The sequence below is a fragment of the Eublepharis macularius genome, chromosome 8, assembly GCF_028583425.1.
Source record: "Eublepharis macularius isolate TG4126 chromosome 8, MPM_Emac_v1.0, whole genome shotgun sequence".
Taxonomy (NCBI): Eukaryota; Metazoa; Chordata; class Lepidosauria; order Squamata; family Eublepharidae; genus Eublepharis; species Eublepharis macularius.
This window is the reverse complement of record NC_072797.1, coordinates 108,818,073-108,845,142: the sequence shown is the minus strand read 5'-3', so window position 1 is coordinate 108,845,142 and position 27,070 is coordinate 108,818,073. Positions and strand designations below refer to the sequence as shown.

The window sequence follows — 27,070 nt, the reverse complement described above, 5'->3', positions numbered from 1 at the left end:
TAAGAGGAAATATTTTATTGTCAGATGTACAAATCAATAAAATTACATTCCCACAGTTTGTGCTCAAGATCAAGTTAATTTCCCTCGCCTTCATTTTTGTAAAAATTGGTAAAAAGTGATATTAAAAAAGAGAAGGAATCACAGCAATAAATTAAGAGGGTGAAAAAAAAACATTCAGGAGGGGGAAAAAGAATCTAGGAGCAACATAGAAAGAGAAACTAAAGCAGATTTTTAACAAGTTGTCCTTTATAAAGGTGCTTTTAGAATGCTTAACACAAATAGCAGCATGGAAGAGTCATAAATACAAGTGCACATTTGTCCCTCACCAAGCTTCTTCTTCCATTAACCAAAGCAGTAGTACTCGTCAGACTCAATCTTGGGGTGTTTATGTAGGGACTGTGAGTCGTCTATAAAAGAAGAGTCACTGAACTGGTCCATGTCTGAAGGCGTGTGACGCCCAGGAATATCATCTGCCAGAGTGTCCAGATAACTCCCCACAGAGATTCCATCCAGCCCGTCACTTCCGTCTTGCAAACTGTTGTAGCTGCCCCTCAAAGAGGTCTCTTGACTCTCCAGCAGGCTGCAAAGGCTGCCACTCAAGCTGCTGCCTCTGCTGGCAGTGGCGCCTTTCTCTTCCATCATCCACTTGATGGATTCGATGCTTTCGTTGATGACCAACAGTTGGCGCATGAGTTTGACATCGGTGGCTCGGAGGTCAATCTGCACGCAAAAAACAAACAAAAACCCCTCAGTGCACTGATTAAAAAGATACATGCAGAAACATACCCTGGGTTATAATAATTTTGGGTTAGGGCACCTTAGTTGGGAATACTCTTCCCAGAGACAACTGCCTGGTGCCTTCTTTGCCGTCCATCCTTCAGGTGCCTGGAAAAATTAATCTTATTGGCCTGAACCTTTAACAACCAAAGTGTTTGTTGCCATTGCTGCTATTAAAAAGATTGTTTTGTAATGATTTTGTTGTGGCTGTTTTAGTTCACATTTCTATTTGATGGGGGCATCTTGAAAATTTCTAAAAAGAAGGACTGTAACTATTTTGAATAAATAACCAAATAAATAATTCAGTTTTATTATTATTATATCAGATTTTTAGTCCGCCCTCCCCGCCAGGTGGGCTCAGGGCAGAGTACAACATTTCAAATTACATAAATACAGTTAAAAACAGATAAAGCAGTATACAAATAACATGAAAACAACTTATTTCAAAATAAACATTAAGCCTTTTATCTATGGATTGTGTTAATCTGATGTCTAAATATTATTGATAATGGGATTCAACAAATGGGTTAGTTAGATTTTGCTGTATGCTAGATTGCAATAACAGGCTGAACAAGTCACTTAAAATAGTTTCAGCAAAATAAACAGTGGCTCTGCCCATGCTGTGAGAACATCATGAATACTTACAATGTGTCAGGAATGAGGCAGAGTAGGATTTTCAAAGTCCTACAGGACATGGCTAATCAACTCTGTTTCTTTGGGATATTATCTGTTAAATTCTCATTAGCATAAAGAGAGGCAGAATTAGGCCAAAGCTGAAATTAACATTACACACATAACTTAATTCTATTGGGCCAATATACCATCAGCTAAGCACTCAAGGGTAACTTCTTGAACAATGTACTCATAACTTGTAAGATACTCACTGAACGTTGCTAATAGCTTTATAGGGTTACCAACTTCAAGGTGAACCCTGGAGGTCTCCTGGAATTACAAATAATCTCCAGACTGCAGGGATCAGTTCCTTTGGAGGAAATGGTCACTTCACAGGGCAGACTCTTACGGCATTAAATCCCCACTGAGCTCTGTCTCCAAACTCCACCCTCTACAGGCACTGTCCATAAATCTCCAAGGATTTCTTAAGACAGAGATGGCAACCCTTCTTTGAAAAGGTGGCCAATAAAGATTAGTGAAAGACCCAAATGCCCAACCCAAACTTCTGAGTTTCCACACTGCTTTCCTTACCTTTTCCTTTCCTTAACCTGTTCCACTGTCCCCTCTTTCCTTGGTCCCCCTTGCCTCTGTTCATTCTGCCCCCTGAACATTTGGCCACCTCCATTCTTTCTGTTACCTCCTGCTTCCTGTACAGCCTGCCCTCCCCTTGTCATAGCCGTTTCTCTGACTGGCTTTCTCCTCCTCTCTACCCAGACTGTCTGGTTCCTTTCATAAGTACGCTGAACTCTGTCCTTCATGCCTTTGAACAGAGGGCCTCAAGTCCTCAATCCTAATCGGTGAGAGCAAATATGGAAATCAGGTGGAGGAGTTTTACTGGCTGTAACTGTCATCCCTGTCAGTAAGCATACTGTGTTTTTTGTATTGCGGGGTTTTTTTTGAAGGAGGACATTTGTGAGACTCTCTCATAGGTAAAAAGCCCCTCCCCCCAAATTATCTTCTCTTTTTGGGGGGTATTATTTTCCTTACTTGAGCTATCAAAGAAATTCAGAAGAAGAAGAAAACAACAACAACTTTTGATTTATATACCGCCCTTCAGGACAACTTAATGTCCACTCAGAGCAGTCTACAAAGTATGTTATTATTATCCCCACAACGATAATCACCCTGTGAGGTGAGTGGGGCTGAGAGAGCTGCGAAGAGCTGTGACTGACCCAAGATCACCCAGCTGGCTTCAAGAAGAGGACTGGGGAACTGAACCTGGTTCTCCAGATTAGAGTCCCGCGCTCTTATCCACTACACCAAGCTGGCTGTTAAAAGTGGAGAGGCAGACTCTTAAGATATCATGATGGAAGATTTACATTTACTGGTGCTTATATTTGGTATAGAAGTTCTTTTATGTTATCTTATTTTTAAAAAGTTAGGTTGTATCCCACCACTCTGCTCAACTAAGTGTGATGTCTTCCCTCAGCCCAATACTTTCTCTGATGGAAGAGGATCTTCCTGTGGTTTAAGAGATCTGGTGTGGGAGGAAAGCGCCACAATTATTTGAGTGAAGTAACAGGATGCAACCCAACATTAAAGCTACTAGTTCAATGTTTCCTAACCTGTGGGTCCAGACCGAAAAGTGGGTCACAAAGCCTGTGAAAGTAGGTTTGCAGTTTTATTGATTTATGCATGCTCTGTTTTTAAAAGTGGGTCACCGTACGAAGTAAATTTGGACTTGTGGGTCACCATACAAAAATAGTTGGGAGTGTTTGTGCTAGATAATTCATATTTTTATTAATGAAAAATATCATACAGTAGTTTTAGCAATTACGTCTGAATAGAAAACTGTTGGAGACATGATGATGGTCAGACTTGGTTTTAGCTGAGGAAGGGATTTTTTTCCTACAAAAATGAATACAACCTATTGTGTAGTATAGCCTTTTATACTGTGCTCCAAGCCCTTGGTTTTCTATATATGAATATAACATCTGCATTGTTCACTCACAATGAGCTGAGGGAAAAAATCAGACTCTTAGGAAGTGAGCCCTTTATCTTGTTTTGGCAAGCCTCCTTTTTTTGTTTGCATATAATTCTTTCCACGGATTCTTCAAAATCTCAAGTCTGACAAACTACTCAGAATCACATTCTGCTTTCTTTTCAGAAATACTGCTCTGGTGGTTTAGAGCAATGGCTTCTGTCCGCGGGCCAAGGACTGCTGCATTCTTCCTCTTCCTCCACAATTCCCATATCTGTTCCGCTACACCTCTGCTTACATGCCAGTCACATTCATCACAACAGTTCTTCTTTATGATATCCAAGGCCCACCTTTGGCCTCTCTATCACCCAGCCTCCTTCCTCAGGATCCTGGTTGTCCTGTATAGCTCTCTGCTCTTTCAACAGACCCATCCCTAATCATTCCATGTTTGCAATATGTATTACATCAGCCAAATAATTAAGGTCCCTTGACTGATATAGAGCTGTGGGAGAGTCAAGAACTGGAAAGTAGCTCTTTAGGGAGGATATCTATGGGTGGGGGACCATGGCCTCTTCCTATGGCTTCGTTCAGGCCAATGTTTATCACCATTACTAATTTTAGATCAGATAGCTGAATCCCAGAGTGCAAATGTCCAGAAACATAGGCAACAAATACAGCCACAGTTGCAAAATATTTCCAACCACTAGCTCTTAAACATAACTGTACTCTTTTAAGCTCAATGGACTTAGAAAACTGTAACTCTGTTTAAGATTGCAGTGACAGTCACCTAAAATACGGAATCCTTGGAATTCAGAACAGTCACTGCCATCCTTTCTGATCTTCAAGCTCTCTTGCTAATTTTCATGGAGCCCTTTTTTCTCTGAACATCAATTTTAAATTATCAGCCATGCAGCATCCCAAGCACCAGGAGCTAATGGATCTTGAAATATACTAGTAGTGGTGCCAAATGTAACACTAATTACATTTCCAACCTATTATTATGTTAGATATGCAATACTTCAGTAATTAAAGATACACCTTCTGTACTCATCTGGTCTAAACGGCCTTCTATGTGCTGAACATTAATACCTAGCAAATGCAATAATAATTAAAGACAGCCACCCAAGCCTCAAGGGCTGTCATTACAACACTATCAAATTTCCTTCCATTTGTAATGACATATTTTGGTAGCTTGTTGTAGGTGAACAAAGTTAATAGTTTCCCAAAAGGCAAGTCCAGCACCCAAAACAGTAGTGCCAAGACTAATCATGGGATGATGCACATTAGAAAGGGATGCACCTTACGTTAAGGAATATTGCGGCCTGTGCCAAGAAATTTTTTTGAAAATCTTGTGTCAAGGGAAAAAAAAATCAGAACATTATATAAATTAACTGCTGAAATACAGGTTTATGTTTTGCATAATTTATTCTGGGGTTTTAGCAATTTTGCATACTTTATTTTGTTTCTACTAGCCACAGGAAGGGACAAAAAAAGGGCATTGACGCTCCCTTTCCTGGAAATCGTTTTCATCAACTCCTCTAGCTTGTGAAATGTCACCATTCGATGCCTGCACACCTTTAAGATTCCCAATGAAGGGGTGGTGGTGGTAGAAATAATTCCCCCCCCCCTTAAAATGAAAGCTAAGTTTCTTGTGAACCTTAATGTTGTGCCTGATAATGTTTTTCCTAGCCATCCTGTGTTTCTGGTGTGTGTGCGTGCGTGCGTGCGTGCGTGCGTGCGCGCGCGTGCGCGCGCGCGCCATCAAGTCACTTCCGACTTATGGCGACCCTATGAATGAAATGCCCTGTCATTAACAGACTTGCTCACATCTTGCAAACTGGAGAATGTGGCTTCTTTTATTGAGTCAAGCTATCTCATTTTTGGATCTTTATCTTCTACTGCCTTCCACTTTCCCTAGTTTACAGTATGCTTCTAGTATGTACAGTACTTACATGGTATGGTATGGTATGGTATGGTATGGTATGGTATGGTAAACCTCTTATAGTATGTTTCTAACCAGATGATTGGGAATATCTTTGCTCTGTTTCTAAATGCAAATATAAGATTTGATCAAAATGCTTCTGGAATCAGCAATCTTTTGTGAATGTTGGAATTTCAGAATGCTCACAACTGGCCAAAGTGCCATGATACGTTACAGATTGGGAGGTCCAATCATGTAAATGCAAAAAGAAAAAAGGGTTAGTGCTTCAGTGCTAAAGCAGCAGGGAGGAGAAACTACCTGAACACACGAGGCTGCTTTCTATTGAGTCATATACTATGGTCAGTATCATCTCAGACTGGCAGCGTTTCTTCTGGGACACAGGAGGGGTTTCCATCTCACACTTGGGAAATAGGGCTGGAGCTCAGCAAGTTATAATGCCCAAAAGCCCACTCTCCAAAACAGCCATTTCTCACGGGAAACTAATTTCTGTCAGCTGGAGATCAGTTGTAATTCCAGATCTCCAGCCCCCACCTGGAGGCTGGCAACCCTAGTCTCAGGCAGAGGTATTTGCCATCATCGGATACTTTTTGCTGGAGATGGCTGGGATTGAAACTGGGACTTTCTGTATGGAAAGCAGATGCTCTACCATGGAGCCATGGCCCATCCCCACCCCATGCCTGCTTCCCTGACAAAAATGGACCTCCCCCAAGTTGTTGTTAACTCTGTAAAGAAAAAAGGTGCTCTCCACCAAGTGTAATTGCACGAGAAGGCTTTGCTGATTTCTCTCAGGGAACTAGCACGGGGGTGGGGGTGTTAGATCTGTCCCTCAGAGTCCTGATCCAAAGCCCAGCTCCTTTGAGCCTAAAGGAGATGTTGCCAGATTTGACCACTGATCTCCAGTGTCATATGTTTTTTGGCCCTCAGTTCTGTGTCCTGAAAAGGCTTCCATTTATAGCAAACTGGATTCAGGGCTTCACTTCCAGAAAACCATATGCGGCTACATCAAAGCAAAGAAGCACAGCCTAAAGCAACCTGCAACCTCTTCTTAGGCTGGTGACAGGAGCTGCTTCCCATGCTGTTCATGCAACATGAGTAGTCCCAGCTACTCAAGATGAGCCGATGCAACAGCCTGTCTCCACCTCGGCAATGGCCCAGTTTCCAGCCGCTGTGACTCTGTCATGTGACCTGGAATTTCTTGTATTACCTGGGGACTCATGACAATGCTGTACAACCTGGCCCTAAGTCATTATTACCACAAGTGAAGAAGACGGCTAACATGCACTCAGTTCTCACTGAAATCAAGAAGACCTCAATGTCCTGTCAAATTCTGAACATGCATCCACTTCAACAGGATTTAGCCTGGCTAACTTACTGCATACTGTGTGGGAAACACCAGTCCAGCAAAACTCTTGTTCTCCCCTCCTACGTGCTGCTTGGCACTCGCCTGTCAAATAAAAGTTGCTTATTTCAGACAGGATTAATGCCCCTGTGGGTGATTTATGATATGAAAAGAAAGTGATAAAGTGGGCATTCTTGGTATTTCATTCGAAACACAGTTGGTATGGACCCAGTTGCTGAATTGTTGAAATTGTAACCAGAGCAGTAAACAGTTATGCCCAAATAAATTCTATTAATATGAATCAACAAAAATATCATCTTATTCCACTTGACAATCACATACATCATAGCTCAGCAGATGTGTTTGTACAGCAGGAACCAGACTAGAATTGATTTGTATACAATGAATATATAATGTCTACAGTGTTCTTATTTATGAATTAGAGCCATAAGCAGCAATCTCTGTCTATCCCGTGTGAATGCTCAAATACCTACTGTTTTACGTGATGATAAGCTATGAACATGATCCTACCAAAGTTAAGCAAGTTTAAGGCTGAAGTTCTGTGTACTCTTACCTGGCAGTAAACCCCTCTGAACAAAATATTCACTGCTGAGTACAGTCGTACAGGGTTTCATTGCATGTCTGTTTGGGAAAGTCCTTTTGTTTTCAATGGGAGTGATTTAGACTTCATTAAAATCAATGGGGTTTATAAACTGGCAGGATCATCTCCCATTACATTTGCCACACGCAGGAAGTCCAGAAGGTAACACTTTATTTTCCTTTTCAAATGTTTTCATTATTTCTGTTATCTATACCGAATAACATTTCTGGCCTCACATAACATATAATTCTATTTTTATGGCTGAGTTAGGCCAGTTTTGCATACAGTTTCCAGTGTTCAATTCTTACAAAGAAAACGAATCCTTAAAACACAGCACGTGAACCATAACCATAATCTGCCTTTGTTATCTCAGAAGTACTCATTATTAAAAGTAAACATTGTTTCTCATTACAGAAGGTGATTTTCTGCCAAAAGGATCAACACTTTCCTTGGTTTCCTTATGAGGAGGGATTGTAGAAATTGACTACAACATTATAATGCATCAGCAACCAGGGGAAGCCTGCATTACCCAGAGCTTTTTTTCAGCGGGAACGCGGTGGAACGGAGTTCCAGCACCTCATGAAAATGGTCACATGGCCGGTGGCCCCGCCCCCTGACCTCCAGACAGAGGGGAGTTTAGATTGTCCAAACTCCCCTCTGTCTGGAGGTCAGGGGCAGGGCCACTGGCCATGTAACCATTTTTACTGAGGGTGATTTAAACTTTAAAAAACTCCTCCCTTGTTCCAGCTGACCCAAAGTGACATCATTGTGCGGTCCTGAGTTCCACCACTGAATTCCACCACCTCTTTTCCCAGAAAAAAAGCCCTGGCATTACCTATTAAGCATATTTAGATTGCGCATATCATTTTTTTGCCAGCAGCAATATTTAATCTGTAGTTTCTGGTTTGAAGCACTAGTGATTGGAGGAGTACAGCTGCTTTTTGCTGAGAAAGCCACATAGAACCCAAATAAATGAATGGCTAAAGATGTGCTTGCTCTGCTACATGCATGCCAAATTCAGAACACGGGATTCCATGTAAGTAACTGCAAACCAGCTGTTACCATTACTAGTGTGTTTCCCACAATCCATGCACAAAAGCCGCATGGAATTTTGTCATGTTCATTCCTGCAGTCACTTTTGATCTCCTGAAAGATGATTCCTTGCAGAATCCATGCAGAGGAACAGCCATGCGGGTCAGTGGACTGGAGAGGACAATAAATATATATTCTACTTGTCTGAAAATATATATTTTACCTGTTTTGAAAATTGTTTTTCAAAACAAGCAGAATCCACTGATTGCTAGGATAAATACAAAGACACCTTACAATAAGATTCAAGTTCAGTGACTTGAAGACAACAAAATTTTCAAGGTATAAGCTTCTGAGATGTATATTAGATATTCAGTTCCTTTAGCTTTTGCCTACATTCATGAAGTACTCATTCCTCCAGCCTTGGTTCTTCTTTTTTTATAGTTCAGTTCTTTTGCCAGATTTTAATCCACAAAAATAAGACGAGTGTATACCTGCCATATTTAGCATTGGGTACTTGCAAGATAGTCTACATATTTTGCCTGTCCTTTGCTGGTGAGATAGCTACCTATTGATGTTTGGAAAGGTTAATAATGTTCTGCTCTTCTGATGGCACTTGCATAAACATGGGTATTGGTATTAATAAAATACAACTGAACACACAGATACACAGAGTAATGCTTGTTCAGCTTCATTAATCTATATTAAAACCATCAAACTTGTATTTGGATGCTAAATGCATGTGCAGTGCAATTATAACATGTTTAAAAGTAAGTTCAATTAATTCAATGGAACTTTCTTCATACTGAGTGTGTTTAGATTACAGCCTTACTTGGCAGTAATTCTGATTGTTCAGCATGGAATTTATTTTAAGGTCACCTAGAATAAGGCTAAATAAAACAGATTCCAGCGGCACCTTAAAGACTAACAAAAATTATTCCAGTATCAGCTTTCATGAGTCAGATCTCACTTCATCAAACAAGATATGGATGCTATAATCCCAAACTCACATGTCTATACTAAACTAATAGATTTATTCAGAAACATTGCATAATGTTGAGCTTTTATTGTCTGCTAAACATTTAGCAACTAGCAACCAACAGGCGCTAGAAAACTGCCTCTGGAAGGCCGGGCTGCTGCGTCAGGCCTTCCTGCTGCCATGCTAGGCCTCCAGAGGGCCGCACTGCTGCGATGGGCCTTCCCACTGCCATACCAGGCCTTCCTGGGCCTCCAGAGGCCCCAAGGAGGCTGCTGTGGTGGTGGGAAGCCAAGTCGTGTTGCCCACAACTTGTTTTTCATCCCCGCGGAGGGGATAAAAGTGCGAGTGCACTTGGGCTGGGATAAAAAGTGAGCTGTTGCCAATACAGCTTGCCTTTTATATGGTAGGATGTTTGTGCCAGGCACATAAAATTCAATGCCACCCCCTCCCCATATTTGCACGGTACCTAGTGATAGTCCCATCAAACTATCTTACTACAGATCCAACCATACAAAGAGGAAAGGTTGGACAAAAATTAACAAACTGCCATCCCTGTCTGGGTGTAAGTAAAATAATTTCTCGAAGAAGGCTCTCTGTGTATTCTCGGGCCTGTCTTCTGCACTAGTGTGTCTGATCTGTGAAAGGACACTATCCATGATCACACTCTGAGATCCTGTTATGTTAGCCAACGTACATTTAAGATGTTCACATAGTTCCTGAACAAAATTGTGCCATGCCTTTACTAGGGTTGCCAGGTCCAGGTCGGGAAATTCCTGGAGATTTTGGGGGTGGAGTCTGAAGAGGGCGGGGTTTGGAGAGGGGAGGGGCCTCAGTGGGGTATAATTCCATAGAGTTCACTCTTCAAAGCAGCCATTTTCTCCAGGGGAAAATGGAGATCAGTTGTAATTCCGGGAGATCTCCAGCTATCACCTGGAGGCTGGCAAGCCTAGCCTTAACAGTTCAATACAATCCTTTTCAACAATTATATCCTGCCTGCAGCTTTAACAACAACAACAACAACAACAACTGCGCGTATATACTGCTTATATACCATTCTTCTAGACAGTGTCCCATTCAGAGTGGTGAACAGGTGGGGAGCTGGGGCTGAGAGAAGTGGCTTACCCAAAGCCATCTACTGAGCTCATGGCAGTAGTGGGATTCAAACCAGAAGAGTGCTGATTTGCAGCCAAACCACTTAACCACTGTGCTACAAGAGTCCAGATGCTCCTTTTTCCTGCTCTTCTCTTAGTTATAACAGATGGGAGAGAAGGGTAGGGAAATTAGTGATTCAAGCACCAGGGCTAGAGACATAACTGTTGCAAATAACATTGCTGCCCTGGTTCTCTTAAAACTACATGCCAGGTCTCTAGGTCTGGCCCAGTCTATGATATGTGTGTGTGTGTGTGTGTATAGCAATGAATTTTGCTGACGGCATACTGTAAACGCAAAAGTATATACAATTGGAGGAGCTCTGAAACGTTGCCATGCTATAAAGCAGGAGTGCATAATATGAGTCACTCTGAGGATCACTGTTATATTTTTCCTAACTCAAAATGGATGCTTTTCTGCATTGACCAACAGAAAATAATCCATTCCTGTTTTAACAGCATGGTTTCTTTCTTACGCATTGTCAGTGAATGCCCTTTTCTGCACTCCATGGCATAGAGATCTTCTTTCTCTGCACCTCTATGGGTCTCTCACTGTCTGTCTCTGTCAACCCTTCATCTTTGTCTCTCCATCCTGTGTCAAGCTGTCTCTTCTCCAAACTGCAAGAGGTCTGCACCTCAATGACCTCTTTTTGCTTTCTCAGCCACAGAGCTCGTAACAGCTTAATTTCTCAGCTGCTCCTTCTTCTCCTCCTCCTTCAGAATTCTCTGTATCTCCATCTCCCACAGTGCTGTTCTCTCATCCCTATGATTCTATCTCCATCTACCTCTATTACCGCCTTTTCTCTGTCCCAGTTCCACAGTCCTTCTGCGTCGCTCAATTCTCTTGCTTATTTTTTTTCAGGCTTTTTTTTTGGTTTTCTGCCCCAACCTTGTATATCTCCACTTCTTGCTGAAGCTACTACTGATCCAGCAATTCACATTGTGCTATGGGAACTACACAGAATGGTAAAGGCTAGAAGAACTGATGGGGATTCCATCCATAAGTCTGAATCCAGGGAGAAGAGGAGCAATGCAGATGGTATTTTCTCATCCCCGCCTGCCCTTTTGATGGGTTCAGGTGTGCTTTATGTGTTTCAGCAAAGACTATCTGGAATTCAGGGCTGCAAAAGACAAGGAAGGCCTGAACCCCATGCTGTGCAGGCCTGATGTAAGCACTACTGGATATCACTTAAAGTGTAGTGGCAGTATGTCCCATTCTCCTGCAAGCATCAAACTACAAGCTGTAATGCTAAACCAACCTCTGTCCAATTAGGAGCGCATACACTTGAGTGACCAAACCTGAAAGCGCTTAAGGCAGTTTGACATTTTATGCAGCAAATGCCACTGTTGCATGTGTACCGATGTGGGATTTTCAGATGAACGGAATGGAACTATCAGGGCCAATGTCTGAAGCCCCAGTATCCCCGTTCAACTGGGGAGAACAAGGTTACCAACCTCAACTTGGAGCCTGGAGTTCTCCTGGAATAGATTAAATATCAGTTCCTCCGGAGGAAATATATTTGGAGAGTGGACGTTATGGCATTATATCCCCACTGAGTTTGCTTTTTGTCTCCAAACTCTACCCTATCAAGGGACTGCCCCCAAATTTCCCATGCTGAAATTGGCAAACTTAAGGGGAAAGCAGCTTGTAGGGATAGAGGGATGAGCTTCACCCAGCTAATTTCCAACCTTAGTTCTCCACTTTGTTTGGAGTTCCTAGAACTTCCATTAATGATGGGAGTGGGGGAGACTAAAGTCATTAAATCCAGAGTCTAAAATCACCTGACCCCATTACTGGATAAAGTGTGGAGACTATACATGTGTGAACATGTAAAAACACTGTGTATGTAGATGAGAGAATCTTGGCTGAGCAAAATGGGAGCAGCCAAATGATCTAGTTAAAGCCATGTTTTGAGAACGTATAAGTAAAGTCAGCTCTGATCTGGATAGCCCAGGCATGCCTGCTCTCATCAGAACCTGGAAGCTAAGCAGGGTCAGCCTTGGTTAGTAATTCGATGGTAGACCTCCAAGGAAGATCAGGGCTGCTAAGCAGAGGCAGGCAACGGCAAACCATCTCTGTTAATCTCTTACCTGGAAAACAACAGCAGGTGTTGCCATAAGTCATCTACGACTTGATGGCACTTTCTTCCATCACCAAGTAAAGTCAAGGTTATGGTCTAAGTAATTCACTTTTTAAAATATGTATAAAAGATGAGTTACACATCAACCGGGGCCATTGCATCACTATGCTGAAGGATCCTGAGCTGCATGTAATAAAAGACTGATAGCCAACGTATAGCACTAGTAGGGTCCCCAGGACTGAAAAAGAGCTATTGAAGCTCAAAACCCTTTTTTTTCTTTAGTGTCCTTAGGAAACAGGGAGAGACAGTGGCATGTAGAGCTGGAGATCTTCAAAGGTGTCCTGAGTCAGTACAGCTTAGGCTGCGTTTTAAGAAAAGGGAAAAGTTGGGATTTCATGTGGCACAGATTTCTCATTTCAAGAAACAGAGAGAAGAGCTCAGAAAATCCCTAATACAAACTTAGCGATGTAGTCAGACATGATAATACAAGTGTAAACATTTAGGCCAATGCCCAGTGATAAGGAGCAGCTGCTGGTGTCAGAAAATGTAAGAGCAGATGGTACGTGACAGATTCATTAGGATGCATTTGGAGCATCTGTCCTGAGCAGCAGTACCCAAATTAAGACTAAGGAATATAAACATTCAGAGGACAGCCCTGAAATCTCCACATTATCTATGCCTGTCTTGACATAAACCTTTCCTGTCGCTGGTTCCTCACAGTCATGGCAGAGATGAGGCAATACAACATGTGAGACATACGTTAGCCAACTCTTGCTCATGCCTGAATTTGGGTAGGTTAGCAAGGATCCTGAGCTGCTAAGCCCCTTAATCTAATTGGTTTAGAGCCTGGCGCTACAGACTTATGATCCAAAGGGCACACAGTTGGGTCATGAAAAACTGTCGAATTAAGGTTTAAAAATAGAAGTGGGTGTATATATACTTATCTTACTTGGAGAGTTTTCTTAAAAAAAATTGTTGTTCCCTGCACGGGAGAATTATATAGCCAAAGCCACCACTGAATACTTGGGAAAGCCCAGGCTGACAAAACAGTTCACAACTTTGTGTGTGGGGAATACTCATTTGGCGAGAGCCTAACAACCCAGCGATCTGTTCCTAGTTCAGCTGCTGCTGTGCAAGCAGAGACTTTTATTGAGGGAAAACCCACCCGCCTTTTGTCATGGGAAAGCGGGGACTGCAGACACCTACATATCTTCTCACACAGAGCCAGCCCCGGATGAAATGGTGTTCCAGGCAAAGTGTCTCTGTGCTACTCTCTCTCCTCTGCTGGTTCAGTTTTTCAAATACCTTATTTTTCATTGTTTTTATCCAATTTCACGAGTGATAAGCAGTTTGCTTTCATGATTCAGCCGTGTTATGGACGTCAACAAAAACAGCATGCTAGCGTCTGTAAGTCTATATTTATTCTTGCCTTATACTGGCAAATAAAAACAATTTTATTTCCTCTACGTTTCTTTTTAGTTTTAAGAATCGGAGGCGTTAGCTGTGTTAGTCTGTAGTCACAAAATAGTAAAGAGTCCAGTAGCACCTTTAAGACCAACCAACTTTATTGTAGCATAAGCTTTCGAGAACCGCAGTTCTCTTTGTCAGATGCATCTGACGAAGAGAACTGTGGTTCTCGAAAGCTTATGCTACAATAAAGTTGGTTAGTCTTAAAGGTGCTACTAGACTCTTTACTATGTTAACAGGAAGAGAGTTAATTGTACATCACCAGTGGAAAGACTAGTATTAAATATTCTTATGGAAGGTGACAGAACGCTAGCACAAGTCCTTTGATTTGGACCATTTGTTACAGCTGTCACGGTGATAGCTGAGCGGACAGATTATGACGGGCAGCCCCCAAGCCCAGCAACTCAAGTGGTCACCTGGATCGCCTGCCTCTACCACCCAAACCCAAAACTGCATTGGCACTGCATGTGTGTATGGGAAATATACTAAGTAGAAAAATGATGGATGCTCAATGCAGTGGTTTGCTCTGCCTCCTCCTCTGTTTCTTCCATGCTCCAAAAATATTGAATAGGGCACAACACTACTATTCAAAATCCTCTACGGTATACTGTTCAATATAGCTATTTCTCAATTACCAGGCAATGCACAGAAAGACCTGACCCTAACATTCAGCGGGTACTGTAATGTTCAGAAATCGACTCCATTTTGTTATAGTTTCAGAGTGCCAGAATCTGTAGCAGTTCCTTCTCTTGCTACCTGCCCCCTCCCCTCTCTTATAGGGTAGGTGACTTGCATATGAAAGATTTTGGTGGACCTTATTTTACTTGCTCATATTAATTAATTGTGAATAAAATCATACTTTGGTCATCTGAAAAGATGCTCAGTATGTTACGGGGTGAATCAAACAGCATCTTACAATCCTGGTTCACACAGTGTCAGATTAGGAATGTCTGTACATGAAATAGGGCAGTGAGTCTGGATGGACCTGCCAGATCAGGTATACAATTTGCATGTGTTGCCAACAGTATGCATCATGTTCTGGATTTCCACAGCCCTTTCACTTCTTGGGTGTGTGTGTGGTTTGCTGGAATGTTCCTTATGGGGAGGAGATATCATATGTCCAGTTGGAGAATGCCAGCCGGCACATAGAGCATATGTAGAACTGAGACTGTGAAGCAGCCCACATTCATCCTTCTTTATTCATATCTTGTCCCTTAGCACACATTTTAGACTCAATAATGATTAAACTGGCAGCATCAATAAAACAGCAACTATTAATCAAAATCCACAGCAGTCCAAATAAAATCTATGAGCCTATAAGAAAGCTATCATAAAACCCGGCACAGAATCCAAGTTTGGGGGAGGGGCAGCAAAGACCCACCCCTTCCACCAGCTTCAGAAGGACAGAATCATCCAAAATTCTCCATCCCAGTAATTACATCAAAGTTAGCTACTTTGCCGCTTGGTTTCATGTGTCTCTGTTTAGATCCTTCTTTCTTGAATACATTGAGAAATGTTTGGCTACACTGACAGCTTCATGAGAGGTCTCTCAGGCACTTAGCTCATTCTCAGCTATCTGATAAATAATCAGGGCTTTTTTTCAGCAGGAACGCAGTGGAACGGAGTTCCGGCACCACTTGAAAATGGTCACATGGCTGGTGGCCCCACCCCCTGATCTCCAGACAGAGGGGAGTTGAGATTGCCCCTCTCCGCGCAGCAGCATGGAGGGCAATCTAAACTCCCCTCTGTCTGGAGATCAAGGGGCGGGGCTACCGGCCATGTGACCATTTTCACCAAGGGCGATTTAAACTTTAAAAAACTCCCCCCTTGTTCCAGCTGACCCAAAGTGACATCATTGTGCGGTCCTGAATTCCACCACTGAGTTCCACCACCTCTTTTTCCAGAAAAAAGCCCTGTAAATAATAATTAATGATCACTGTAAACTTCTACTCCCAAACACATTTAAACGTTTTGCTGAGTTTCTATTCAGAATGGCTATCTTAACAATAATGAACAGACAACAGCTCACCTCAGGAATTGGTATATCAACTTGCTGATAACATAGTTTTGAACTTACATGAATACCAAACCTACCCTCTCTCTCTCTCTCTCTCTCTCTCTTTCTTTCTATAAACAGCAATTAAACATGTTCACAAGGAATTTCCATCTGTTAACCAAAAGGGTAATTATGTGCTATCATTCATATATTGCTCTTTCCCAAAGTGGGTTTTCCATTTCAATATGATGTAATGGATTTTTAAAATGGTTTAGATGAAAAAAAAAATCCTTGGCAGTAACATCAATATGAAACATTTTTGGCTGCTGTCAAGGATCCTCCTGAAGTAGGTGTATGGTATGGTATGGCTTTACATCATTGGAACAAATGACTTTATGCATACCTCAGAGTACTCACTAGCTACAAACCATTTCAACTACTCTATGATAAAGGTTGATAAGATATGGGTTGTGAGCTGGGAAGCTTTGTGACAGGGCTGTGGCTTGATTTAAATAACTGCCGTTGTTATTTTTTTCAATAAGTTCCCCAAACTCTACTTTTGTTGTAGGAATTTTGTATTCTGATTGTAGAAATAAATTTGACTGTAGAACAGTCTGCTTCAAAGGCTTGAAATAAGAGGACAGTTATGTCTTTGTTCTCATGATTTTGAAAGGGAAACATTTAAACTCTTGGCATCATGATAAACTGAGGTTTGTAAACCATAGTTTGAACAAACCTTAGTTATTTATGATGTCTGAATGCAGACAAACCAGATTTAGTTGGTTGCATGAAACTGGGATCTATAGCAGAGTTTGTCAAAAACAGTTGTTACTCACTGTAGGATGCTGCACCATATGAATCCATAAACCACAGTTCTGAAGATCAGTACTATTCCAGAGCTATAGCTAGCCTGGCCACAGACAGGGCAACACTGGGAGGAAATCTTCCTCCTGGAAGATGTGAAGGAGGCAAGATATAGACAGGCTGAAGTTTACACACAAATCAGGATCAGGACTTACATCTAGTAGACTAACCACAGTTTGTTGTGCAAACCATGAGTTTAAACAAACAACATTACAGTAATGGTCTCTTGTTTTCAAGAATCGACAGGACAGGCCTTTAGAGAATGAGGAAAGACTCTTTCACATTCATAATGAGTGAAAATTGATGGCATATCTTTAATTCCATTCACTACTGGAGAAGGAGACTGAAGGGCTCTGGGAGCTGATGGAAGGTAACTCTTCCCAGTTTGTTTCAGCAATTTGCAAATCCATCTCCCCCCTCCTTACCCCTGGCTACAAACTCCCCGCCACATCATTCCATAGTTGAACATACTTCACTCTCTTTACCATGCAACTAAAAAGGTAGCTTTCATCTGCCTTTCCCCTCCACCTGTGGGAATCTTTAGGATGCTGAGTCCATAACTTCTCTTGTGAGAATACTTAATTATTCAATTAAGGAAGCTGGTTGACCTAGAACACTTCAGCAGACTGCTGGGGAAATCATTCCTCTAAGTATCAGTGTTCTGGAAATGTAATGAGGCCATCTCCCATTATCAGTCTATCTCTGTATGCAAAACACAATTGTATATACATGATTTGGCTTGGCAGCATCCATATTATCATATCTGATGAAAGGGCCAACACAAAACAAATATGATTAAAGCATGTTAACAAATGTCTAAAGACAAGAGTGTTGGATCCCAAGGTGCCCTTGCTTGAACAGAAGGCAATTCTCATTTGAAATACAGCCCCCCCCACCCTCTTCACATTCTGACCCCAAGGGTCCCCTAACTCAGTAACATTTTTTTCCAGGAGGTAGAGACAGCTGCAGAAGACGAGTGATGTGGAAAATCTGTTTCATGAGCCAAACTCTTCTTGTGGTATCATAGATCTAGGAAATTGACAAGACTTGCTGAACCAGAGTTCCTATCGTCGTCGTCATCTGTTTTGTGAGCCAAACTCCTCTTCTGGTATCATAGATGTAGGAAATCCATATTTTCCTTCAAAAGTGACAAGACCTGCTGAACCAGGTCTTCTAAGAGAATGAGATTTGGCCTGGAATGTCCCTGTTTCATCTCTTGATTTCCACAAACTCACTAGGCAAGCCACTGCTTCTCAGGCCCTACCCCTTTATCTGCAATGGGGGATAATTTTACTGGCTTACTGTACAGGGCTGTTTTAAGAAGTACAATAAAAAGATGCATATGAAGCACGTGGGAAAAACTTGAAGAGCTATAAGAATGTTATCATTTTAATGCACATTTTTTCCTGGTAGGCATTGAGGATATATGTCTTAATGATTTATAGTTCTACGTTAATTTTTAATTAATAAATTAATTGTATTAATTAAAATATTTTTATCCTGCCTTACTCTGTAGCATAAGTATGATCACAAATCATAATTTATAATGTCAACGTTTAAATCAATAAAGGCCGTTTCCACACTACTCACCTTCATCCGGAACGGGGCGCAATGTCGCGAAAAAAACGCGGAAGATATCATCTTCTTGCGTGAGTTTTGCGCCACATCGCGCAAAACTTGCACGAGAAATCGTTATCTTCCATGTTTTTTTCGCGACGTTCCGCCCCGTTCTGGATGAAGGTGAGTAGTGTGGAAACAGCCCTTATGTCAAATAACCCCCTTCTCCGCAAGAGATCCCTGCAGTTTTTACCCTCATTAAAATCCTGGCAAATAAAATGGCCTTGCAGCGCCTCCTGAAGATTGCCCCAAAGCCCTCCAATCACCTCTTCAAATAGCCCATTCTACAAACTGGCAGCTACAACGGAGAAGATTTGGGCTCTAGCTGACGCCAGATGGGGGACCTTAAGTGGGGAAACCTTCAGTAGATGGCAGCGTGAAAAGTGTAGTTGGCACATCGGGAGGAGACAGTCCTTCAAATACATGGGTCTCAGGTTGTGAAGGGATTTAAAGGTCAGTTTCTTGGACTGAACTCAGAAACTAACTGGCCACCAATATTGCTGTTTTAAGATAGGCAAGCTATGTGCCTGCCAGGTAGTCCAACAACAATCAGGCTGCCACATTCTGAACTGGCGAAGTTTCTGGATTGTCTTCCAAGGAAGACACATTACTGCATTCCCAATTACAAAGTTTCAAAACCGTGAATCAGCATGGCTAGATGAGTTGAAGGGTGAGAGTAGGTGATCCAGATGTAGATGACTGAAGGCACTCTTGGCCACTAGGGTTGCCAGGCTCCAGGTAGGGGCTGGATATCTCCCAGAATTTCAACTGATCTCTAGGTGACAGAGATCAGTTCCCCTGGAGAAAATGGCTGCCTTAGAGGGTGGACTCTATGGCATTATAACTTGCTGAGGTCCCTTCCTTCTCCAAACCTCACCCCCTCCAGGCTCCGCCTCCCAAATGTCCAGGAATTTCCCAACCTGGAGCTGGCAACCCTATTGGCCAGTATACTAACATTACACCAAACAGCAAGGTTGGGTCCATGAGCGCCCCCCCCTCTTAAGCTCTTGACATGCTCTGCAAATTCCAACTCCACTACACCCACTACAAGTGGATCCAATCCACTTCTAAGTCTTGTGGCTCAGCATCACTTCAATCATTTCTGGATTCTTGTAAGGCCTTATAGAATATTGGTTAGGAAAAGTAATGTGAAAGAACATAAAGCCACACACTGTATACACTATCAGAATGCAAACACCAAGTCACTGATAAAAGACTTGGAATACTTTACATAGTCCAAAAGCAGCCAAGTGTTTACATTCTGATGCACTTCTGTTCCCAAGGGAGAACTAGGGTTGGTTTTGGCACAGTTGAGACTCAGGATTCCTTCATTTATTGTTTTTTAATTTCCTGTAGTATTTTAAGGAAATATTTGCTCTGATAATCAGGCCTCATTATTGCAAAGGAGAAATTCTGCTGCTCTTCCAAAGTAAGAACCACTTTGTAATTCCTCATATTGCATTTCCTCACAATTAGGGGTTGCGATGCAATGTCCTTTCCCCATAACAACTCCTGTAAAGACTGCTCAAGGAAGGAAGGATGGTTGAGTAACACACGGCTCATTTGCATAATGAGCAACTTATTAATCACTTCAGCCTTTGATTTCTTAAGTTCAGGAAGGTGTATAACTGGTGAACTGCAAGTTAGGTAAGAGAACTCCCTTCATCTCAGGGCGAGAGCAGTTATGCAAACAACAGGAGGACTGCTTTTCCTGATGGAGTGTCACAGAGAAAATAATGACATCCTGGTATATTCTAAGTAGAGTATCTAGCAAGGGTGTGTGACTGAAGCATCTTGAGATTCCTTATTCTGACAGATGGGGGGGGAGAGGTGTAATTTCAGAATAATAACCTTGGAATAATGCTGGTAAAGAAGGAAACAAGGGTCCAGGTTAGAGATTCATGAGAACATAAGCACTCATACAGCCCATAAGAATATGAGTTGCTTTGCTTAACCAGTGCATAATCTCAGTAGAGTGGGCAGCTTAATACTTCTAAGAGCTCACCACCATGCATGAAAAGCATGTCCTCACTCTGTAGCTTGCCATTTACAAGTGATCTATACATCGAATCTATACAGTAATTGAAACTATGAATTGCTGCTGAACACAGAGAGTCCACTGTAGTGGCCAATGTATCTACTACGTTATTTCACACTTAATATGAGTGGCTCGGGATGACATACATGGCTCTCCCTTCCCTTATTTTATCCCCCCAACACTGTGAGGTAGATTAGGCCAAGAAACAGACAATGACTGGCTGAAGTCACCCAGTTTGCTTTGCTATCAGCTAGGGATTTGGCCTGGCTCTCTCTTGGCAACCATCTGATCCCCAATAATGAGATGCAATGACATCAGAAATCGCACCAGGAAGACGCTCTCAGTCCGTGAGCATAGCGCCATGCTGGGATGCGTGGAATCGCCCATACCTGTTGGCGGGTTTCCTGGTACCCACATCCTTCTACTTCAAAGCAAACAGCCAATCCTGGTATTTCACCATCTTACTGGAGCTGAAGGTGCTTGAGAAAAGCCCCGGGGCATCATTTTTGTATCTGCTTGATGCATCCATTCAGAAACAACCATATTCCTTACAGTAGGACACCTGGCTTGGAGCCTCTGAGTATCTTTTAATCTGCCCAGTCCTTATGGCAATCATTTTGTGAACTGCTGTGTTTTCTACCATGGTGCCCACTATCTGTTTTCAAAAACAGAAAAGTGCCCACAGATTCAACATGGTAGGGGCACTCCAGCTCTAACCACTATGCACACTAGCTCTCCACACATCTATGACAGTGACAAAATACATATGTTGGTAATTAAGTTCATAATTTAGTTATCGCACCTGCTTCTTCTTTTCTCATGTTGTGTTACTGAACTGGAGAAGAGAAAATCACACATATGGGAACTGCTTGAAACAGCTTAATGGCACAGAAGAGCAATTTACCAAGTGCTGCCTAGGTGACACTTTGCCACCGTGATCTCAGCCCAAGGCAAAGACCAGCCTGAGCCTAGTCTGGGTTCTCATTACAGCCACTGCCTGGTCCATGCTCCTGACATGCTTTTTTCACAAGCAAACACAACATGGGATTGACCAACCCAATTGTTCTGAATGGGGCAAGTAAGATGGGACTCAGGGAGGCTTGCAACAACAATAATCTCATGAAAAAAGCAACATGCACAGATACTCACCTTTCAGGACCTGGTAGGTTGTAAACATTTTTGTAATCCAGGATTATGTTCAGAGCCAGTCCTCCCATGTTGCCCAAGGAGCCTGTTGGCCAGTCCAGTTTCAATAGCCACTGTTCTCTCCACACTCCTCTTTTCCCTCTGGCCCAATACCCTCTTGCCACAGCACAGAAGGAATACTAAGCAAGCCCTGATGAAACCTGGTGGGTAACAGTTCACGGGGAATAGAAGGGGGAAGGTGATGGTTGTACATACTATCTTTTTATCCTCAGCCCGGGGCTGCATACATAGGGTTCACGTGCCATTTCATCATCACTGCTACCCTGTCAGGTAGGTTAGGCTTAGAAAAGACGAGTGGCCCAGGTCACCCAGTAAATTTCATGGCAAGCAGGGCTTTGAACCAATACTTTCAAAGGCCTAGTTCAGCACTCTAACCACTATACCACAATGACTCTCAGTTACTAATAAATATACAACTTTCCTCAAAAGGAACATACACTATGCTTACACTGATAGAACTATAGCCGAGTCTGCATGGGTTTGTTTTGCTAGTTCAGTTCCCATAGTTCAGTGTTTTTTCGTGACCGTCTGCACTAGATTTGCTGCCATAAGTAGTCACTCCAGCCACTATGCGGCTTTCCCCAGGCTTTCCTAAGAGTACTTGTACCATGACTTTTTTTTTAATAAATCCACTTTGTGACAGTCTGTTTCCCCCGTGTATACGCTTTATTCCGTTTTTGGTGTTCTTCCCTCTCCCCCCACCCCCGCTCCTGCCCCCTGCATTGTGATTGGCTACTGTTGTCTAACCAGCCACTCCCTCTCCCCTCCTTTCCATTCTTCCCCCCTCCCCTCCTTCCTCTTTTTTCTCCTCCCCTCTCTGCTCCAATGGAAGGTGTGAATGGCCACATGCAAGCTTTTCGGCTTGACTTCAGGGAAAGTGAGGAGTTACGTCCCCAGTGCAGAAGGGGCTAATGTGTCATTTTCCCAGCCTGGCCAAGAAAGTTATGGTGCTGTTGCAAAGAATAGACATGAATACTTTGAGAGAGATGTTTTTTGCTTTTGTCTTATTAAATGAGGGCAAGCAGTCACAACTCCCCCCCCCTTTTTTTAAAAAAAAACATGCTTATCTCACACACATCATTTAACCCCAAGGGTAATGCAATAACAACTTGGTCCCCCTCAGTGACAATACTTAATTTCTAAAAAAAAAAGTCCTGGAGCTCAAGCTAAGGCTTGATTTAAAGGTGATGTTGGTAAGGCAAAAGAGCTTGATTAGGGAACTTCACACCAGCTCAGAATCTCATTTAAACTGTATTGCAACCTGTTCAAAACAAGCTATGAGTGCTCAGTTTGAACCTCAGAGAACTGCAGTCTTTCTGAATATTGTGCTGGCATACTAATTAAGACAACATCCCTTTTAAACCCAGTCTCACTGTATGACAGTTACAAACTCTGCACATGCTCACTGGCACTCTTCATTATTATTTGAAAACTTTCCAGGATTCAGCCTTGGTACAAATTAAGACCTTGATTTTAAAAAAAGAAGTGAGCCCGGGTCCATTTCCAGGTTAAACGACAAATGAATTCCAAACTATTTCAAAACATTCTATTGGCCGCTCCCTTTGTTGGAAAGTATTTGACTTATGGAAACAATCTCCCTCTGTTAATATTTTATTTTTCCATTTTGGAATAGGCAGCAGTCGGATTGAAGTACGATTTTTTTTTTAAAAAAGTGTGTCAAGCCTGTAGTTAGGGAACAGCTCCTATTTCAAAATAGGAAAAAGGGCAGGATTTCACAGCACCCAGGGCTCCGAGTATAATACTAAGTCTGAGACAGTACTGAGAGGTCCCGGAACAGACAGAGAGCCTTTAGCAAAAGGTACAAATCCGGAACAAATTAGCATCTAGCTCTTTGGAAAGGGCGTGGCTGCCAGAGAACTTCCTGTACTGCTCCCAGTTCCGGGAAAAATCGGAAATGTGGTAGTTTTCGGGGAAAAGGTACCACTAGGGCTAACCTGTCCACAAACGCTCTGAAATCAGGAAGCTGCTATGCCTGATGGGGGAACCAGCTTAGTAAACTAACCCACCGCCAGAGCCCGCCCCTATCCCCAAGTCCAAACGATAATGCAGAACACGGGGGGAGAAATGCTACAATATATGCTTCACTTCTGAACAGAGTTCCAGCCCGAAGCTTGCCTGGGCAGCCGATCCTGCGACCGGAACACCGCGCCTGTAATGCCAGGTGTGCAGGAAGCCGACGGTGACACTCGGAGGCGGTGAAATGCGCTCTTCACATGCTCAGGGGCACGGTTCTTTTTAGTTCACGGGACTTCAAAGAAACAGGCTGCAGGGCCTGGCGCGGCGTCATTATCTCTAGTTTGGCTACCTACTGCAAATGGGGCAGCCGGAAAGTTTGCCGCCTGTCAAGCGGCGGGGGGGAGGGCTGCTAGAGACCATGCAAGCCCGTTTCCCACGGGCTTGCACCCAGCCGGCGTAAATAAGCAGTGGTCCCTAGCGGTCAGATCCCGCGGGCGTTTCCCAGTCGCACTCACCATTTTTTGCCGGAGGAGGTGAAGTTTGGTCTCCAGTCGTTCTAGGGAGCTGGAGCTGCTGCCGCGGAGGATGGCGGCGGCTCTGGAGGCCAAGGAGGCGCAGAAGGCGGCGGGCGCGGGTCCTCGGGCAGCTGGCTCGCGGTCCTTGTCGCCGGCTGCCGGCTCCTCCCCCCGCAAGGAGCGGACGAGGCTCTCGGGGACTTTGCGCCCCAGCTTGAGCTCGATGTCGCGCAGGTCTGGCAGGCAGCTCTCGTCCATGGCTTTGGGGCGGGAAGGCTGCTTTTCGGATGAGGGGAGCCGCGAGGAGGAGGAGGCGGAGGCGCCCCGAGCCCTTTCAGCCGCGCCGGCCGCCGCTCGCGGACTGCTCCATGTCAGACCCGTTTAAGTACTCGGCCCGAGCAGCGCCGCGCAGAGGCGGGGGTGGAAGGGAGGGCAGGGCAGCCGCTCGGCCAGGTGACCCGCCGCAGGAGACGACCGGAGTGGCTGCCTCTTTCCGGCAGCTGCATTATTTGGATGGCAAACTCCAGCCCTTGGGGTGGCGGCCGGGCGGGCGGGGTGTTGTTGCAGGAAGCGGGCGAACGAGCGCGCGGAGTCGCTGGCTGGACCGTCGCCCGGGGCTTTGGCGGGGCAGCAGCAGGCGACCCTCCGGGAAGATCAGCAAAGGGGACTGATTGCACAGCACACGCACACACTCGCTCCTGTATGTCGCTCTCCTTAGAGTGCCCTGGATGGACAGACGCGAATGCTGCTGACCAGGCGTCGTGCGCGTGTGGATAGAGCTCCCTCTACATTCCCCAGGAATTATGCAACGATGCCTCATCCTACTCGTCTGTAGCCAGTTCGCTCCAAACCAGTTTCTTTTCTTCTTCTTTTTTTAAAAGCTGAAACTTTACGCCGTGATGGCAGGTGGACCCGAAGAGGGCCCGCCCGCTACCGTAATGCCTTGACAGGAAACGCCCTTCCTTCGCCTTCAAACCAGGAGCCCCCCTCCCACCGTGGTTTATCTTTAGCACTGAACCTGTCTAGTCCTGATCCAGCATCTGTCCCAGGGCGTGGGCGAAGTGCAGCTTTGGGTGGGATCCCTTCTGCAATTGTGTTGTTTGCCTACGGATCATACACGATCCTTAAGAATGTATGCAGGCTTATTTGCTAGGGAGGGATATTTACAAGGAGAGTAAAAATGGCCCAGGAGCAAGCCAAGCCAGCAGCCACGCAGGTCACACCAGGCCAGCAGCTCTGACAGTGGGTGTTGGCTCACACATTGTGGAGGATTCAGGGGTGTGCTGGCATTGATCATGGTGCTGCTGAAGGGTCTGGCAGAGCTTCTGGATGAAAAACTACTTGTTGCATGGAAGATCCATGGCTGGATCTTGATGGAGGAACAGAGGAGGGCCCTTGATTTGCAGAGGAGGACAAAGCTCATCTCCCTGGCGGTGGGGAGGGCAGTACAGAAGGCCCGTTCGGTGTCCTGCTTAGAGCGCGGGACTAAGACTAAAGAGACCCAAGTGGAAATCCCAACTCAGAGTCTCTCTACACAAGACATGTAGCACGTGTTCTTCAAGTGTTGGGTGACACAATGTTTCCTGGGAACTGTAGTTTTAAAAGAGGTGCTTGGGATCGCTGTGGAGAGGAAGGTGGAAAATACAAGCAAAATTAGGTTCGAAGCTTTTTTCAAGTATAGTTTATGAGTGCGAGCCTTCAGTCTGCCCCTCCCCTGCTCGCTCTAGGTCTGCCAGGTCTTAAAATAAAAAGTTTTCGAAGACAAAGCAGGGCGAGATCAGTGGGGGAGAGGAACTTTGCAATTCCACTCAGAGTGTGGGGGCGAGGGGGGAGAATTGCAGACGAAGTAGACAGCGGAAGGAGATGAACCATTCCTGCACCCAACTGTTACCTTCCTACAGCCTCTCGCCTCAAGCTCTTTTCTGCCAAACTCACTTCTCATATCTGAGCTCAGTGAGAGGGAAAAGTGTATGAGAAAAACAGGCGACACAGAGGTAAGCCACAGGCTGGGAAAAAGCGTTTGACCGTGAAAACTTACTGGGTACTTTGTCTCAGCCTAAACTATGTCATAGAAGGAGTGGAGAACAATGTTGTAAACTGCTTTGGGTCTGGGGAGAAAAGCAGGATATAAATAGCTAAATAAAAAGGTTTAGACCCTCCATCCAGTATTGTGTTCCATTTGTCCACGTTATAAAGTCTCAAGGGATCAGCTACTATCCTTTTAAATGGCAGCAGAACAGAACATGCGAGAAGAAAAAACAAATAAAAAACCAGTTAAAGTTGTTTAGCCTGTTCCCTAGATTCCAGCAATAATGCAGTGAATTCAAGGAATCCCTCATGCCTCTGCCTGAGTAGGATAACAGCAAGCAAAATCGGTGGCCTTATTAGGCCCATAATCCTGCTCTCATTTTAAGATAATGGCTGCACTTTTATTGATTCCAGTCACAGAGGACTTCCGTTATCATTCCTTTGGGCCTGCATTCGGAGGCTGCAAACCTAATAGACTTGTGCAATATATCTTTGCTCAGGAAAATGCTCTGTTATTCAGGCTCAATTTATTACAGCAGCAATATGTGAATGGCTTCCCTGTGGTCTGCCTCCACATTGCTTCAGTAATGCATGTATGTTCCCGACAGAAAATCTGTGTGGGAAGCAAAGTCGTCATTCATCCTTCCCACTTGGTTCCTCTACTGCAGTGATTCCCAAACGGCATATCACCAGAAAAGCACTCCTTCTTTTGATACCTGAGTAACAGAGGGTTTTGTTTTTAATTTAAATTGGAAGCTTGCCTCACTGGAAGCTCACCTACACTCAGTTTGGTGTAATGGTTAAGAGCATGGGACTCTAATCTGGAGAGCCGGGTTTGAGTCCCCACTCCTCCGCTTGAAGCCAGCTGGGTGA

The 27,070-nt window shown here is 43.8% G+C and overlaps 1 protein-coding gene across 1 annotated transcript; it reads right to left on the bottom strand.

Annotated features, from left to right (window-relative positions):
* LURAP1L (leucine rich adaptor protein 1 like) lies at window positions 1-26,320 on the bottom strand. Its single transcript, XM_054986170.1, has 2 exons — window positions 24,170-26,320; window positions 1-720 (listed from the first exon to the last, which is right to left on the bottom strand). The coding sequence occupies exons 1-2, from the start codon at window positions 24,425-24,427 to the stop codon at window positions 343-345; spliced, it is 636 nt and encodes a 211-aa protein (XP_054842145.1). The 5' UTR covers window positions 24,428-26,320; the 3' UTR covers window positions 1-342.
* Between the last annotated feature and the right edge of the window lie 750 nt (window positions 26,321-27,070).